At 43.7% G+C, this 14,636-nt stretch overlaps 1 protein-coding gene and 1 long non-coding RNA gene across 9 annotated transcripts in view; one reads left to right on the top strand and one right to left on the bottom strand.

The window, feature by feature from the left end:
- LOC119853089 lies at positions 1–10,746 on the bottom strand. 2 transcript variants are annotated; one of them, XR_006280228.1, is made up of 4 exons: positions 10,627–10,746; positions 3,564–4,145; positions 995–1,125; positions 1–183 (listed from the first exon to the last, which is right to left on the bottom strand). It is a non-coding gene; the product is annotated as an uncharacterized LOC119853089 (long non-coding RNA). The 2 variants fall into 2 exon arrangements; XR_005291942.2 differs by lacking the exon at positions 10,627–10,746 and adding an exon at positions 10,148–10,526.
- Positions 10,729–14,636, top strand: part of TAF1A (TATA-box binding protein associated factor, RNA polymerase I subunit A) — a 29,890-nt gene continuing 25,982 nt past the window's right edge. For 4 of the 7 annotated variants that reach the window (XM_043511725.1, XM_043511728.1, XM_043511727.1 and 1 more), the window contains exons 1-2: positions 10,729–10,860; positions 11,569–11,746. In XM_043511725.1, the coding sequence (XP_043367660.1) occupies positions 11,599–11,746 (148 nt within the window). In that variant the 5' untranslated portion in view covers positions 10,729–10,860; positions 11,569–11,598. Of the gene's footprint in view, positions 10,861–10,924; positions 11,414–11,565; positions 11,747–14,636 lie in introns of those variants that run through there. The other 3 variants (XM_043511726.1, XM_038395553.2, XM_043511730.1) reach the window with 3 other exon arrangements.

Below are 14,636 nucleotides of genomic sequence, written 5' to 3' on the forward strand. Positions count from 1 at the left end.
TATGTATAAATATTTTAATATCAATGTGCTGCAATGTACATGGAGCTCACAAGTTCTATAATGTCAGAACAAAAGAATGAAGTTTAGCTGACTAGTTTGATGTCAGAATTTCTTGTAGTGTAATTCCCATTCTGATTTTTAGGTTTCTGAAGACACAGCTGTTAATGACCTCATTACTGGCTTCTGAAACAGAAAAAAACAAAACAGGTAATAGTGACAGTTTAATGGACAGAAGCAAGGGGGAAAATGAAACATGCCACTTTGACAAGTCTTTGCCACGGACAAAGAGAAGCAAGATCCTTCCCCCCCCCCCCCCAGTAATCACCATCTCTCAAAGCCTCATGGCTTTTTGTTGGCTTACAAACATGGATTTACCACTCCAAGTTCTCTCTAGTCATTACAATTTAAAGTATTTATGGATACCTGTGTAACTTTTTTTTTCTCCGCTTAAGAAAGTTTTGCCCAAGTTACCCTGTAAGTTCAGATATCCATCTAGAGCATAGAAATGTTCTAGGTAATTGAACTTACTGGGTAGCTTGGGCAAAAGTTCCTCGAGAGAAAATATCTCTGGCCCTGTGCTTAATTTTATATACATGAGTAGCTCCATGAAGTTAATGGGACTTTTTGCATACTAAAATTAGGCACATGAGCAAATCTCTGCAAGATTAGGGACTGTATTATAACAACCTGTTTGTTTCTGTCCTCCTGAGCAGGGGACTATACCAGATCAAATACCTACCAGTGTGATTACTAAGACATTTTCATATTTATATTTGTGTATGATAGTTCTCGGAAGGTGTCCACACAGTGTGCAGCGGCAAAAAAGCAAACAGGATGTTAGGACTATAACAGGGTTTAAAAAAGAACTGGATAAATTCATGAAGCTTAAGTCCATTAATGGCTATTAGCCAGGACAGGTAAGGAATGGTGTCCCTAGCCTCTGTTTGTCAGAGAGTGGAGATGGATGGCAGGAGAGAGATCACTTGATCATTACCTGTTAGGTTCACTCCCTCTGGGACATCTGGCATTGGCCACTGTCAGCAGACAGGATACTGGGCTGGATGGATCTTTGGTCTGACCCCGTATGGCCATTCTTATGAATACACTAAAAATTTGCAAACTATTCTTCAGGAAAAAAAAACAAACACAAAAGGATATGCAAACATTACAAGCAACACTGGGTCAAGCCCAACACTTTTGAAAGTGGTTTAGTGAAACAAGTTCCTTGATAGTTTTTATCAGGGGTGGGCAAACAACGGCCCGGGGGCTGCATCCGGCCCTCAAACTCCTACCAGGGAGCGGGGTCCAGGGCTTGTCCTGCTCCAGCTCTCCATGCAGAGAGCAGTGTCAAGGGCTTGCCCTGCTCTGCGTGGCTCCTGCAAGCAACAGCATGTCTGCTCTCCAACTCCTATGCGTAGGGGCAGCCAGGGGGCTCTGCATGCTGCCCCAAGCAGCCAGTGGGAACTGCAGGGGCAATGCCTGCAGATGGTGCAGCGTGTAGAAACTGGAAGGGTGAACATGCCGCTGCTTCCGGGAGCTACTTGAAGTAAGCACTGCCCAGAGCCTGCACCCCTGCCCCAACCCTGATCCCCCTCCTGCCTTCAAACTCCTCGGTCCCAGCCCAGAGAACCCTCCTGTATCCCCAACCCCTCATGCCCAGTCCCCACGCACCCAGTCAGAGCCCTCACCCCCCACCCCAAACCCCCAATTTCGAGAGCGTTCATGGCCCACCATACAATTTCCATACCCAGATGTGGCCCTCAGGCCAAAAAGTTTGCCCATCCCTGGTTTATATACTCCTCATTGTTGCTTGGTGTGTTCGGACCTCAAGAACTGGCTACTGCTGTGGGGAGCTGGATGGCTTTTTAGTATTGCTTTGTATTATATCAGACCCAGAAGAAGCCAGACTCTTTGAATGGAGAAGCTTATATTCTAAATGAATGGCCAACAAAAAAAGTATTGAAAACATCCACAGGAGAAACTTTAGTACAAGGACTTAGTCTATAGTGATTCTTAAAACACAGGTCATGACATGGTTCAGCCCTTCTCTAAGGAAAACACATTCCCACCCTGCTAGCTAGAATTGCATATAAACATAGTTCTTGCAAGAGTATAGATGTGGCCCAGGAGTGCAATACTGAGGTGAATCCCCAACTTCACATTTTATTTCTATTGGGGGAAAAAACCCTCAACACTTAAAATAACCAACATGTGCAGGTCTGCTGAAATGACTACCAGAGAGGATAGGAGAATATATAATCAGCTTCAAATATTTAAAGTATACACAGCACCCACAACATACCCTAGCCAGAACAGGAAAAGACAACTGCAGCATCAAGGCATTTACAACACAAGGAGCTTGTAGGTTTGAAAGCCCGAATAAAGCAAAGGGCATATGAACCAAGTTCAGGCAACAAAATCTTTGTCAGTTGAGCCTCCATGAGTTTGGCAACATCCTTGTCTCTAAAATTTTTTTTTTAAATTAATACTGATCATATAAAATAGTTACAGGTAGGTCTACTACAGTGCTAAGGGCTATACGAGTACCTACAGATGCACTTTTATTAGTAATAATTTTCTCAAAATTTCTGGAGACAAGTAGCTTAAGCATTTCTTGCAAGAAGTGCTGAGGAGGTGGTGGAGGTACTAGTGCTGCCCATCTTACAACTTTTAGCCCAGTGGTTAGAGCACTCACCAGGCATGTGAAAGAGCTGGGTTCAAGTCTATCCTCTATTTGATGGGAAGAAAGATGGGAGACACTTTTTCAAATCCTATCACAAGAGTGCCCTATGCACTAGGCTATGGGATATTCTGATGTAGGTCTCTCTCAACCTCTCCTAGTGAAGCTGTTCCATTGGTTAGACAGCAGCACCTGAGCAGGGGTATTGTGAATGCCAATGACATCTAAATATTGGACTTCAGCATCTATGGACCTTTTTGAACCTTGTCTGTTAATGTTTTGTAGTTTTCATTACTGTTTTACTTGGGCTCAAGTCTGAGAAAATTCAGCAGAGAGCATCCATCTATTACTAAGTCACTTGTTACAGACAGCAGTGAAAAATCTGCACAGCCTGTCTTATTACCTTGTAGCAGTCACAATGCTCTCTATTCCCCAATTGCTTCTGGTTCTCTCTCTCTATGGAATACTGTAGTGGATACATAGTCCTTTACTGCCAGCTCCAATAAACAGATTTTACTTCAATCCAGGTTACTGGTTCAGATATCTCATTGTCAACTGGAAACCACAGGGTGCATTCCTAGTTCTGATGTGGTTTTCTATTCTCTGGTCAGCAAAAAATTGTTGCTTTTTAAGTTTTTTACTGAAATCTACATGGTCAACTGTTAATCTAACCCAGAGGTCTTTTTCCTTCTCTGTGCCTCTCTTTTTTCATGACTTTAGGTTTACTGTGTAGCTGAGATCCAAGTATTTAAATTTGTGTGTTATGGATAGAAATATCCACAGTCACACTATTAAAAAAAAAAAGTCAAAAGGAATAACACTACATTTCAGGTTTTAAAACAATCTCTAACTATTATGAGGTTAGGGAGATAGATTATCTTACATCTGCTTATTGTGGCATTTCTTACACCTTCCTCTGAAGCATCTGGTGAAGGCCATTGTCAAAGATGGGATCCTTGGATTACATGAACCAGGTGTCTGATCCAGTATGGCATTTGCTATGTGTCCAGAGTGTCAATTTTTTCATCAGTGATGTTTTGTATTTTATCTGATTTTGCTGTTAGTTCCTTCAACATGATTGGGCTTCTCTGAATGTAGTCTTTGGTACTGGAAAAGCCATTCTGATTTATTGCTCCGGCTTCTTCACCATGGTGGCATGCACACAGAAATCTGATTTTGCCAGCCTCTTCCCTTTTGGCATTCTGTAGACAAGCACATTGCCCAGTGTCAAATATTTCTGAGATAAGAAATGTTTTAGCACTTGGACAAACACCAACAGAGCTGTTTAGCAAATGGGTTATAGTAGCTTTCTAGCACTGCTTCTGTTTCAGTTCTCAGACTTTGCCCAATATTTCAAGTTAACTCAAATCAACAAGTATCAAAACGAGACTTGGTAACCAGACTAAGTACTTCATCCATTTTATGAGATCTTGTATTCAACTTTTCTTTTACTTGGAAAAAAGATCTACAAAAAAATACAACAGTAGTCATCTTCACATGGCCACAAGAAACACGTGTAATTATCAATTAATTGGTTAAAATTAATTAGGCAACAAACCAAAAATACAGATAGTGAGAAAGTCCAGCTCTAAGAGCTCAAGTTCATTGTGGTACATCATTTTGTTATAAGATGATCAAATTGTACTATAATCTCACAAGAAAAGATCAGCACCATTTCAAAATAAAAGATTATTAGTTTTTCAAAAGGTGGGGCTTAATACCTGACTGTGTCCTCCATGCACCAGTGTGACTGTTCACAGGGTGCCCAGGACTGAGAGTCACCTTATTACCCTCCTGTCTCCAGTGAGAGGGAGAGTTGCTTGTGCTTATCTGGGTTAGGGTGTTGACATGACACAATCTCTGGGCTTTGTCAGCCCTTACATTGCCTTGCAGGTTAACAGGTGCATCCCAGTCCCCAAGCCCTTTGAAGCATTCCCTTTGAGTGTTCAGTGTATGAGGAGCTGAACGCTACAAGTAATACCAAATATGCTGCCCCAAGAGAATAGGATACACATTAGCTTGAATGATTCAGCTCTGGTTTAGCTCCTTGTACAATACCACAATACTTGGATATAATTTTTAGTGAAAACAAGAATAGGTTTATTAACAAAGAACAGAGATTCAAAGATTCATGTGAGCAGCGATTAAGGATAATGGAAACAGAAGGGTTACATATACAACAAAATCAATATATGCTTTCTAGGGACCTCCAATAGGCTAACCTCCTGTCTAGAGTCTTCTCTCACACAGCCCTTTTTGCAATGCTTCCAATCAAGGCTTCCTAGAGTCCTGTTTTTGTAAAGGTAAACATACTGTCCATTTACTTCCTAGGTGCAGGATTACAGGATGCTTTCCTTGTCCCCCACGTGCCCCCTCAGATTATGCTCTTTTCCCCCTGCTGTTCTTCTTTCTGTTAAATCTCACAATTCTTCATCTGCATTTAGCTCAAACTGCTGATTGAAATGAAAATTGAGTAATGTCTCATTCCCATCAGATAGATGAACATCTCTGGTCTGGCAGGAAGCCAGTTTTTCACCTGTACTGCGGAGTAACACCTTGATACAAACTGTAGGAACATTTTCAGTACATATACATCACTCTTTATATAGTAGCAATACATATATTTTACAACAATATTTATAACCACGTTGACACTGGTTATCCTTTGATTCCTTACACAATATTTTCTGGTGAACCAGGATGTACACACCAGAATCACGATATTCTTGTAACCCCCTTTACCGGTTGCCATTCAGGAGTTCTTAGGGTCACAATCCCTTACCTCCAAACTCTGCTTCCCTGCCTGTCCCCATATACACACACCTGTTCCTACAGTCAAAGGCCCTCTGTTTCCAATCCTCAAATGAGTTACTAATCCCTACAAATCCAATGACTCACTTCACCTAACCCTCTTTCCTTAAACTGTGCATACAAACCTATCCCTAACTTAAACATCCTCTGCTATATCCCTGCATTGACTATCTTCCCCTCTGCCTCTTCCCTACCTACACACTTCAGAGAGCTCCCTCACTTCCAGTCTGCTGCACTCCTGTTCTTCTCCCTACATATATCCAGAGCCTGTTCTCCCTTTTCCCTACCTGCGTCCTCCTATGCACTACCCTGCCCCATTCCAGCTATACAGGGTCCTCCACCCATCATTTCAGTCCTCCACAGCATTCATACAAAAGCCCACCAAACCTTTCACTTCTCTCATTCTTATCCATTTCTACTTCCTTGTCTGTCCCCCACACTGCCCCTTCCCCACCTTCACCTCCAAAACAAGGACAAACACATTTAATCTGCAGGTGCAGGCACTAACAAAACACTCTGTCTAGTAAACAGCCCCACTCACTTCCTGTGGGATAGACAATGAAGCTATGAAAGTTTTTAGTGTTGTACTCTAGTAATAGAACGAGCCTTTAAACCAGCTCACCCCTGCCCTCCACCTTTTTTAAACTATTATTTCTGTCTTTAAAAAGGACCATTGGACTCCTCAAGGTAAAATGTTACATTTGTAGAATTTGCTTTTTACTGAAATATAAGACACTTTTAAAAGGAAGCCCATTCCATCTACACACTTGTACCATCCCATTAAAATCCTGATCTGTCCCCCCAATTCAGCCCTGCCCAATGCTCTCAAATAAATAAAGCTTAATTTTGTTAAAATCTTTAATCTAATCTTCTCTCAAGAGTTTGTAATCTCAATTTTGTCCACCATTCTGTTCATCATCTAATACACCTGCAGAAATTTATCCATATGTAATACTAGATACTCTATATCAAGCTATTCCAACACAGTGGAAAGGAAAGAAGAGCCACAGGAGGCCGTGGCTGAACAAGGAGCTTTTAAGCCATCTAAAAACCAAAAGGGACACATACAGGGAATGGAAGGACAGGCACATCACCAAGGAAAGTATATATGGGGATAGTGCAAATCTGTAGGGACAAAAATCAGGAAAGTCAAAGCAAAGAATGAGTTACAGCTGACAAGAAATGTTAGAGACAACAAGAAGGGGTTCTTCAAACATGTCAGACAAAAAAGAAAGATCAGGGACAGTCTGGGTCCACTCCTCAATGGAGACGGTGAGCTGGTAACAGAAGATGATAGGAAGGCAGAGCTGCTCAATGCCTACTTTGCTTCAGTCTTCTCACAAGAAAAAAAGCGACCGGACAACTAGCGAAGATATCGGAGACAATGAAGGGGAAGGGATGCAGATCGGGATAAGTACAGAACACGTCAGATCTTTTGAACAAGTTGAAAGAATTCAAATCAGCAGGGCCTGATGCTATTCACCCGAGGGTACTAACGGAATTGGCTGAATAAATCTTGGCATCACTGGCAATATTTACAAACTCATGGATGACAAGAGAGGTCCCAGAAGACTGGAGAAGGGCTAATGTAGTGCCCATCTTTGGAAAAGGAGGAGCTGGGGGAACTATCGTCAGTCTGACTTCAATACTTGGGAAGCTACTAGAGCAATGTATAAAATATTCAATTTGCAAATACCTGGAGAGTGAAGGGGTAATCACTAGCAACCAGCATGGATTTACAAAGTACAAATCATGCCAAACCGTTTTGCTTTCCTTCTTGACAGGGTAACTGGTTTGGTGGATGAGGGATACAGTGGACATAATATACCTGGACTTTGTCAAGGCTTTTGACACAGTCCTACATCACATTCTCATAAGTAAGCTGAAGTAAGCACAGCTAAAGCTCTGCAGAACTACCATTAAGTCCATACATCATTGGTTAAATAATCGGAAACAAAGTAACTATTAATGGAATGATGTCAGATTGGAAGGCGGTCTCAAGTGGTGTTCCACAAGGATCTGTTCTGGGTCCGGTGTTGTTTAACATCTTTATTAGTTACCTGGATGTAGGAAGACAGTACGTACTGATCAAATTTGCAGATGACACAAAGCTAGGCGGCATTGCCAACACTTTGGAGGGTACAGCTAAAATTCAGAGGAATCTTGATAAATTGGAGAACAAAATGAAATTCAACAAAGACAAATATAAGGTGCTACACTTAGGCAAAAAACAAAAACACAAATACAGAATGGGGGATAACTAGCACTGCAGCAGAACTGCTGAGAAGCATCTGGGAGTTGTGGTGTATTACAACCTTTTCATAGAATATCAGGGTTGGAAAGGACCTCAGAAGATCATCTAGTCCAACCCCCTGCTCAAAGCCACAACATGAGTCAGCAATGCGATGCTGTTGCAAAAAAAGCAAATGCAATATTAGGTTGCATTAACAGAGACATAGCATGCAAATCAGGGGAGGGGACAGTACCGCTCTTCTTGGCACCGATTGGACACAGTACTCCAATTGAGGTCTAATTTTGGTTACCAGTGTATAGAAAGGATATGAAGAAACCAGGAAGGATCCAGAGGTGAGCGACAAAGATGAGCAAAGGGACAGAATGCAAGACATAGGAGCAAAGGCTGAAGAAACTGGGTATATTTAGTTTGGAAGAGAGGAGATTAAGGGGGGGGGGGGGGACATAACAGTCTTCAGTACATGAAAGGCTGCCATAAAAAGATGGAGAAAAGTTGTTCTCTCTTGCCACAGAGTGCAGGACAAGAAGCAATGGGTCCAAACTACAGCATAGCAGATTTAGATTAGATCTCAGGACAAACTTCCTAACTGTAAGAGCAGTAGGATAATGGAACAGACAGAAAGCAAGCGGCTTTCCCCCCACCAAAGCCCCACTGCTCTTGGTGGGGGGAAAGCCAAATCCCAACGGCTCTAGCCTCGGGTGGGGAGCCTGTAACCTGAGACCCCCCACACTCACACTCAGAGCTGAAGTCCTTGAAATTTGGCCCTGAGCAGTGGGGCTCGGGCTTCAGCCTTGGGCCCAAGCAAGGCTAATTCCAGCCCTTGGCAATCCCATTAAAATGGGGTCCCGACAAACAGTTTGAGAACTGCTGGTTTAGACACAACAAATCCTGCATCTTGGAAGGGGGTTAGACTAGATCAGTGCTTCTCAAACTTTTGTACTGCTGACCCCTTTCAGACAGCAAGTCTCTGAGTGTAACCCCCCACTATACATATAAAACACTTTTTAAATATATTTAACACCATTATAAATGCTGGAGGCGAAGCAGGGTTTGGGGATGGAGGCTGACAGCTCACGACCCCCCATGTAATAAGTTTGCAGCCCCTGAGAGGTCCCAACCCCCAGTCTGAGAACCCCTTGACTATACGACCCTTGCAGTCCCTTTTAACCCAATGATTCTACATACTTAATGCATCTTTTTCCACAGTTTATGAAATTATTCACGTGTAAAGTTAAATGCATGAACATTTTCAGTTTTGGGGCCTCACTTTGGCCATGTCTACACTAGCACTTATGTAAGCAAAACTTTTGTTGTTCAGGGGTGTGAAAAAAAACACCCCCAAGTAACAAATTTTGCCAGCGTAAGCACACACCTCCACAGCACTATGTCACTGGGAGATGCTCTCCCACCACCAAAGTTACTGCCGCTCATTGAGCTGGTTTTATTATGTTGATGGGAGAGATCCATCAAAACCGTGTCCCGGTAAGTCTACTCTTAAGACTTATTCACACTTAATGTCACAGCAGCACAGCTACAGTGCTTTAGTAGGTTTCAGAGTAGCAGCTGTATTAGTCTGTATTCGCAAAAAGAAAAGGAGTACTTGTGGCACCTTAGAGACTAAAATTTATTTGAGCATAAGCTTTCGTGAGCTGTAGCTTTCTTAGTGCTTTAGTACAGACACTACCTACAACACCAACAGAATCCCTCCCATCCTCATAGGTAATCCACTCCCTGAGAGGCAGTAGCTAGGTTGATGGACAAATTCGTCAGTTGACTTAGTACTGGCTACACAAAGTTAGCAAAAAGAAAAGAAGTACTTGTGGCACCTTAGAGACTAACAAATTTATTTGAGCATAAGCTTTCGTGAGCTACAGCTCACTTCATCGGATGCATTATGCTCAAATAAATTTGTTAGTCTCTAAGGTGCCACAAGTACTCCTTTTCTTTTTGCGCATACAGACTAACACAGCTGCTACTCCGAAACTACACAAAGTTAGGTCATCTTAGCTAGATCTCACAGGGGTATGGACCTCTGACAGACTTAGCTATGCCAATATAAGTTCTCAGTGTAGACCAGCCTTTATCCTGTACTGAACACACTCCAGTTTAACTACATGCTGCTACTGTATCTTGGCTTTTTAGCTTTTAATTTGGTTTTATATTAAATATCATCATACCTATAGGACAATCACTTATTTAAGTGATCAGAGTAACCCTACTTTGCAAATCCAAGCCACTGAATAGCTCCCTGTTAATAAATAAAGGATGTTTAAAGAAATTACAGAGTTATATCATAGCACACGAAAACAGCCACCTAACCTGACAAGGAGCTCTGTGTAGCTCGAAAGCTTGTCTCTCTCACCAACAACACCCGGTCCAATTAAAGCTATTACCTCACCCACCTTGCCTCTCTCATGTGCTGGGGCGGACACGGCTACAAACAACGCCACACATAACCTTGCTGTAACCCTTCTCCCCCCAGTGTCAGGGGTAAGAAGGGGGGGGGGGGGGGCTTTTTCCTTATCTCACAAACCAGGCCCCGGCCCTAGCTCTGCACGAGGCAACAGAGCCAGGCTCAGGTAGGAGTCCCGGGCTGGCTCTGCGTTACCCAGTGTGAGCGTCTGCGGTAACCGCAGGCTCCGAACCGCATCAAAGCCCCGCAGCGCGGAGTGACGCCGGAGCCCGGTTCCGCGTCCCCCGCGGCAGAGGGCCGCGCTCAGCGGGGTTGCGCTGGATGCACCGGACACGCCCCGCGCGGCCGGGGGCGGGGCTGAGCCCGCAGCCCGGCTCTGGTGGCGGCTCCTGCCTACTGGCCCCTCCCGCATTCACTGAGGGAGCGGGCCCCGCCCCAAGGGAGGCGGCAGGAGGGGCCCGCACGCACCGCACCGGCCGCGGCTCTCAGCGCGCGCGAACACCCAGGCGCACGCGCCGCTCCCTCCGTCAATCACAGGCAGCTTCGCCACGCCTGACTCAGCTGTCGGAGCCAAACCCCGCGCATGCGCCTCAATTCGGCGGCTCCGGCCTGTGGGTCAAAGTCTCGCGTGAGCGCGTTTTCAGACCCTCCTCTCGGAACCCGATTTTAAACCGCAATTTAGCGGAAACAGCGCACGGCCATGCGAGTAGCCCCCGGGTAGACTCGGTTGCGCAAATCACACGGGGCCGCCTCCCTGGAGCAGGGCGGAAACGTCCGTTGGGAGCGTACCAACTTCCAGCACGTGCCGCGTGTTTAGGAGCTGGGTTCGCCCCCCCCCCCCGGAGGGGCCTGGCCTTGGGCTGACCCACGTGAGAGGTCGGCGGGGGACCTCCAGGAGCGGCTGGGCTGCAGCCCGAGCCGGGCTAGCTCCGCAGGCCTGGTGGGGGGCGCTGCCCTGGAGCCCCAGGAGCGTGGTGGGGCGCTGCGTGCCCTTTGCCCTGCGGGGCCGGAGGGTGAAAGGGCCGGGCTTGGGCGGATCCCTGGCTCCTGTTTAGGGGGTTTAGCTGCAGTGGCTCTGCACAGCCCTGGGCTGAAAGCGGAGAATCCCGTGACTCCCGGAGCTGGGGAGTTAAGGCCAGTGAAAAAACCATGAGTTGGGAACTCTGGGGTGGCCTTGGGCATTAGGCGGTGGCCTGTGACTCAGGAGTTCTGGATTCAGCTGTTGGCTCTGACAGGGGCCCCCTGTGTGATTTGGGTAAGGCAGTCTCTGTGCCGCAGTTTCCCATTTGTAAAATGGTGCTCTTGTAATAAAACTACTCTGCCTCCCTCTGCTTCCCCATCCCCTCTCCTATGAGACTTTAAAGAAACAGTACATATCTTCATTATTTCATGTGTGTGAATTTTTTTCAGGTGTAAAAGTTTCCCTCACACTTTAAAGACATGGACAGTTTTGTTGAACAACTGAAAAGGGGGACAGAGAAAGAGTTTACAGAAGAGTCTGCGTGGGATGGGTCTGCAGTAAACACCACAAGCAGTTCACTTCCGGCTGTCTATTTACCTTTACTCCCACGGTACCTTCTGCATCCAAGTAAGTGTAATTCTCTGTTGACTGCTTATCCTTACTAGCACATGCTGGTAAATAACATAGTAAGTTAGAGATGTCACTGCTGCTGAACTCACTGGGAGTTGAGGGCTCTCCCACAGTACAGGACCGGGAGGTGGGAGTGCCATAAAGATGCTATCACTGCTTTGTGTCTTGACACAGACCTGACTGTACCCAATTAAAACAAAAATGCCACATTGCAAACTTCTAACATCTTTAATGCTACTATGTTAATAGTATACAGTACCTGGCTCCTTAGGTCCCAATCTTGGTTGAGGCCTCTATTAGCTTCTAATACAAATGCTTAGTAAAAATAGAGAATGGGTCAAAACCAAAACTTTAGAACAGAAATCTTCTATATTTTGAGAAAATCTGGATCTGAATTTTGCAGCATGGACCCATCTCACGGGCAGTAGTGTATAGTGAATGACCCTTGTATAATTCCAAATTTTCCTTAACTCGAACAGGTGAGAGTGCCATTTAACTTTACATTTATAGCCCTTGCTATGGTCTTTTGCTTCTCTGCTATTTTTCAGACAATATGTTTCTCTGAGTAACTTCAGATCCACATAGGGGAAGATCACTTCCCATAGCTTCCAAGGCAGATATAGTTTGTTAAGAACAAACATACTGGGTCAGACCAATGGTCCATTCAACCCAGTAGCCTGTCTTCTGACAGTGGCAGGTGCAAGACAGTTCAGAGGGAGCGAACAGAACAGGTGAATCCTGTTAAATTGAGTGATCTGTCCCCCTATCATCCAGTCAAAGGTTTTGGAACACCCAGAGCATGGGGTTGAGTCCCTGATCATCTTGGCTAATAATCACTGATGGACCTGTCCTCCATGAACTTCTTTTTTTGAACCCAGTTGTGCTCTTGGCCTTCAATGTGCTCCTTGGCAATGAGTTCCACAGGTTGGTTGATCATTGTGTGAAGAAGTACTTCTTTATTTTTGTTTTAAATCTGCTGCATATTGATTTCAGTGGGTGGCCTCTGGTTCTTGTATTATAGGCAGGGGTAAATAACACTTCCCTATTCACTTTCTCCACTCTATTCATGATTTTATAGACCTCTACTGTATCCCCCTTTAGTCATTTCTTTTCTAAGATGAACAGTGCCAGTCTTATTAATCTCTCCTGACATGGAAACTATTCCATACCCCTAGTCATTTTTTATTTCCCTTCTTTGCACTTTTTCCAATTCTGATGTATCTTTTTTGAGATAGGAAAACCAGAATTGAATGCAGTATTCCAGCTGTGGATGACTGATGGATTTTTGTATTTGAATTATAATATTTTTTTTGCCTTATCTATCCCTTTCCTAATGATTCCTAACATTCTGTTAGTTTTGTTTTTTTTTTTTTTTTTTTAACTGCTGCTGCATATTGAGCAGATGTTTTCAGAGAACTATCCGCGATGGCTCCAAGATCTCTTTCTTGAGTGGTAACAGCTAATTTAGACTCCTTCATTTTGTGTGTGTGTGTGTGTGTAGTTAGGATTATATTTTCTGATGTGCATTACTTTGCACTTATCCACATTGGATTTTATCTGCCATTTTGTTGCCCAGTCACCCAGTTTTGTGAGATCCCTTTTTTAACACTTCAGTCACCTTTGGACTTTAACCCATCTTTAGTAATTTTGAATCATTGGAAAATTTGCCACCTCACTGTTTACCCCCTTTTCCAGATAGTTTGAGTATGTTGAACAGCATTGGTTGCAGTACAAATCTTTGAGGACCCTGCTGTTTACGTCTCTCCACTGTTAAAACTGACTATTTATTCCTACCCTTTGTTTCCTGTCTTTTAACTGGTTATTGATCCATGAGAGGATCTCTCATCTTATCCCATGGCTGCTTACTTTGTTGTGAGCCTTTGGTGTGGGATCTTGTCAAAGGTTTTCTGAAAGTCCAAGTACAGTGGCTCAACATGTTTGTTGATCCACTGAAATAATTCTAATAGATTGGTGAGGCATGATGTCCCTTACAAAAACTGTATTGACTCTTCCCCAGCTTACTGAGTTCATCTATGTGTCTGATAATTCTGTTCTTTTAACAAATTTGCATGATACTGAAGTTAGGCTTGCTGACTGTAAGTTTCAGGTTTGCCTCTGGAGCCTTTTTTTAAAAATAAACTTTACATTAGCTCACCACCAGGCAGAAGGTACAGCGGCAGATTTAAGCCATATGTTAATACTACAGTTCTTAAATTTCATATTTGAGTTCCTCAGAACTCTTGGGTGGATACCATCTGGTCCTGGTGACTTATTACCGTTTAATTTATCAGTTTGTTCCAAAACCTCCTCTACTGATGCCTCAGTCCGGATCAATTCCTTAGATTCGTCACCTAAAAAGGATGGCGTAGGTGTGGGAATCTCCCTCGCATCCTCTGCAGTGAAGAACAATGCAAAGAATTTGTTGCAACACTCTTGTTTACCTTGATTGCTCCCTTAGCACCTCCAACATCCAGTGGCCCTACTGATTGTTTGGCAGGCTTTCTGCTTCTGATGGACTTAAAACAAATTTTGCTGTTAGTTTTTGTCTATTCCTAGTTGATCTTCAAAGGTTTTTTGGGGTTTTTGGTTTTTTTTTTTGGCCTGCCTAATTATATTTTTATACTTGACTTTCCAGCGTTTATGCTCCTTTCTTTTTTTCCTCAGTAGGATTTGACTCCCAATTTCTAAAGGATGTCTTTTTGCCTGTAACTGTCTCTTTTACTTTGTTGTTTAGCGATGACTCTTTTTTTTTTTTAAATTTGGGATATACATTTAGTTTGAGCCTCTATTATGGTGTTTTTAAATGGTTTCCATGCAGCTTGCAGGCATTTCATTCTTGTGACTGTTCCTTTTAATTTCTGTTTAACTAGCTTCCTTATTTTTGTGT

The sequence above is a fragment of the Dermochelys coriacea genome, chromosome 3 (genome assembly GCF_009764565.3).
Source record: "Dermochelys coriacea isolate rDerCor1 chromosome 3, rDerCor1.pri.v4, whole genome shotgun sequence".
In the NCBI taxonomy this organism is placed as follows: Eukaryota; Metazoa; Chordata; order Testudines; family Dermochelyidae; genus Dermochelys; species Dermochelys coriacea.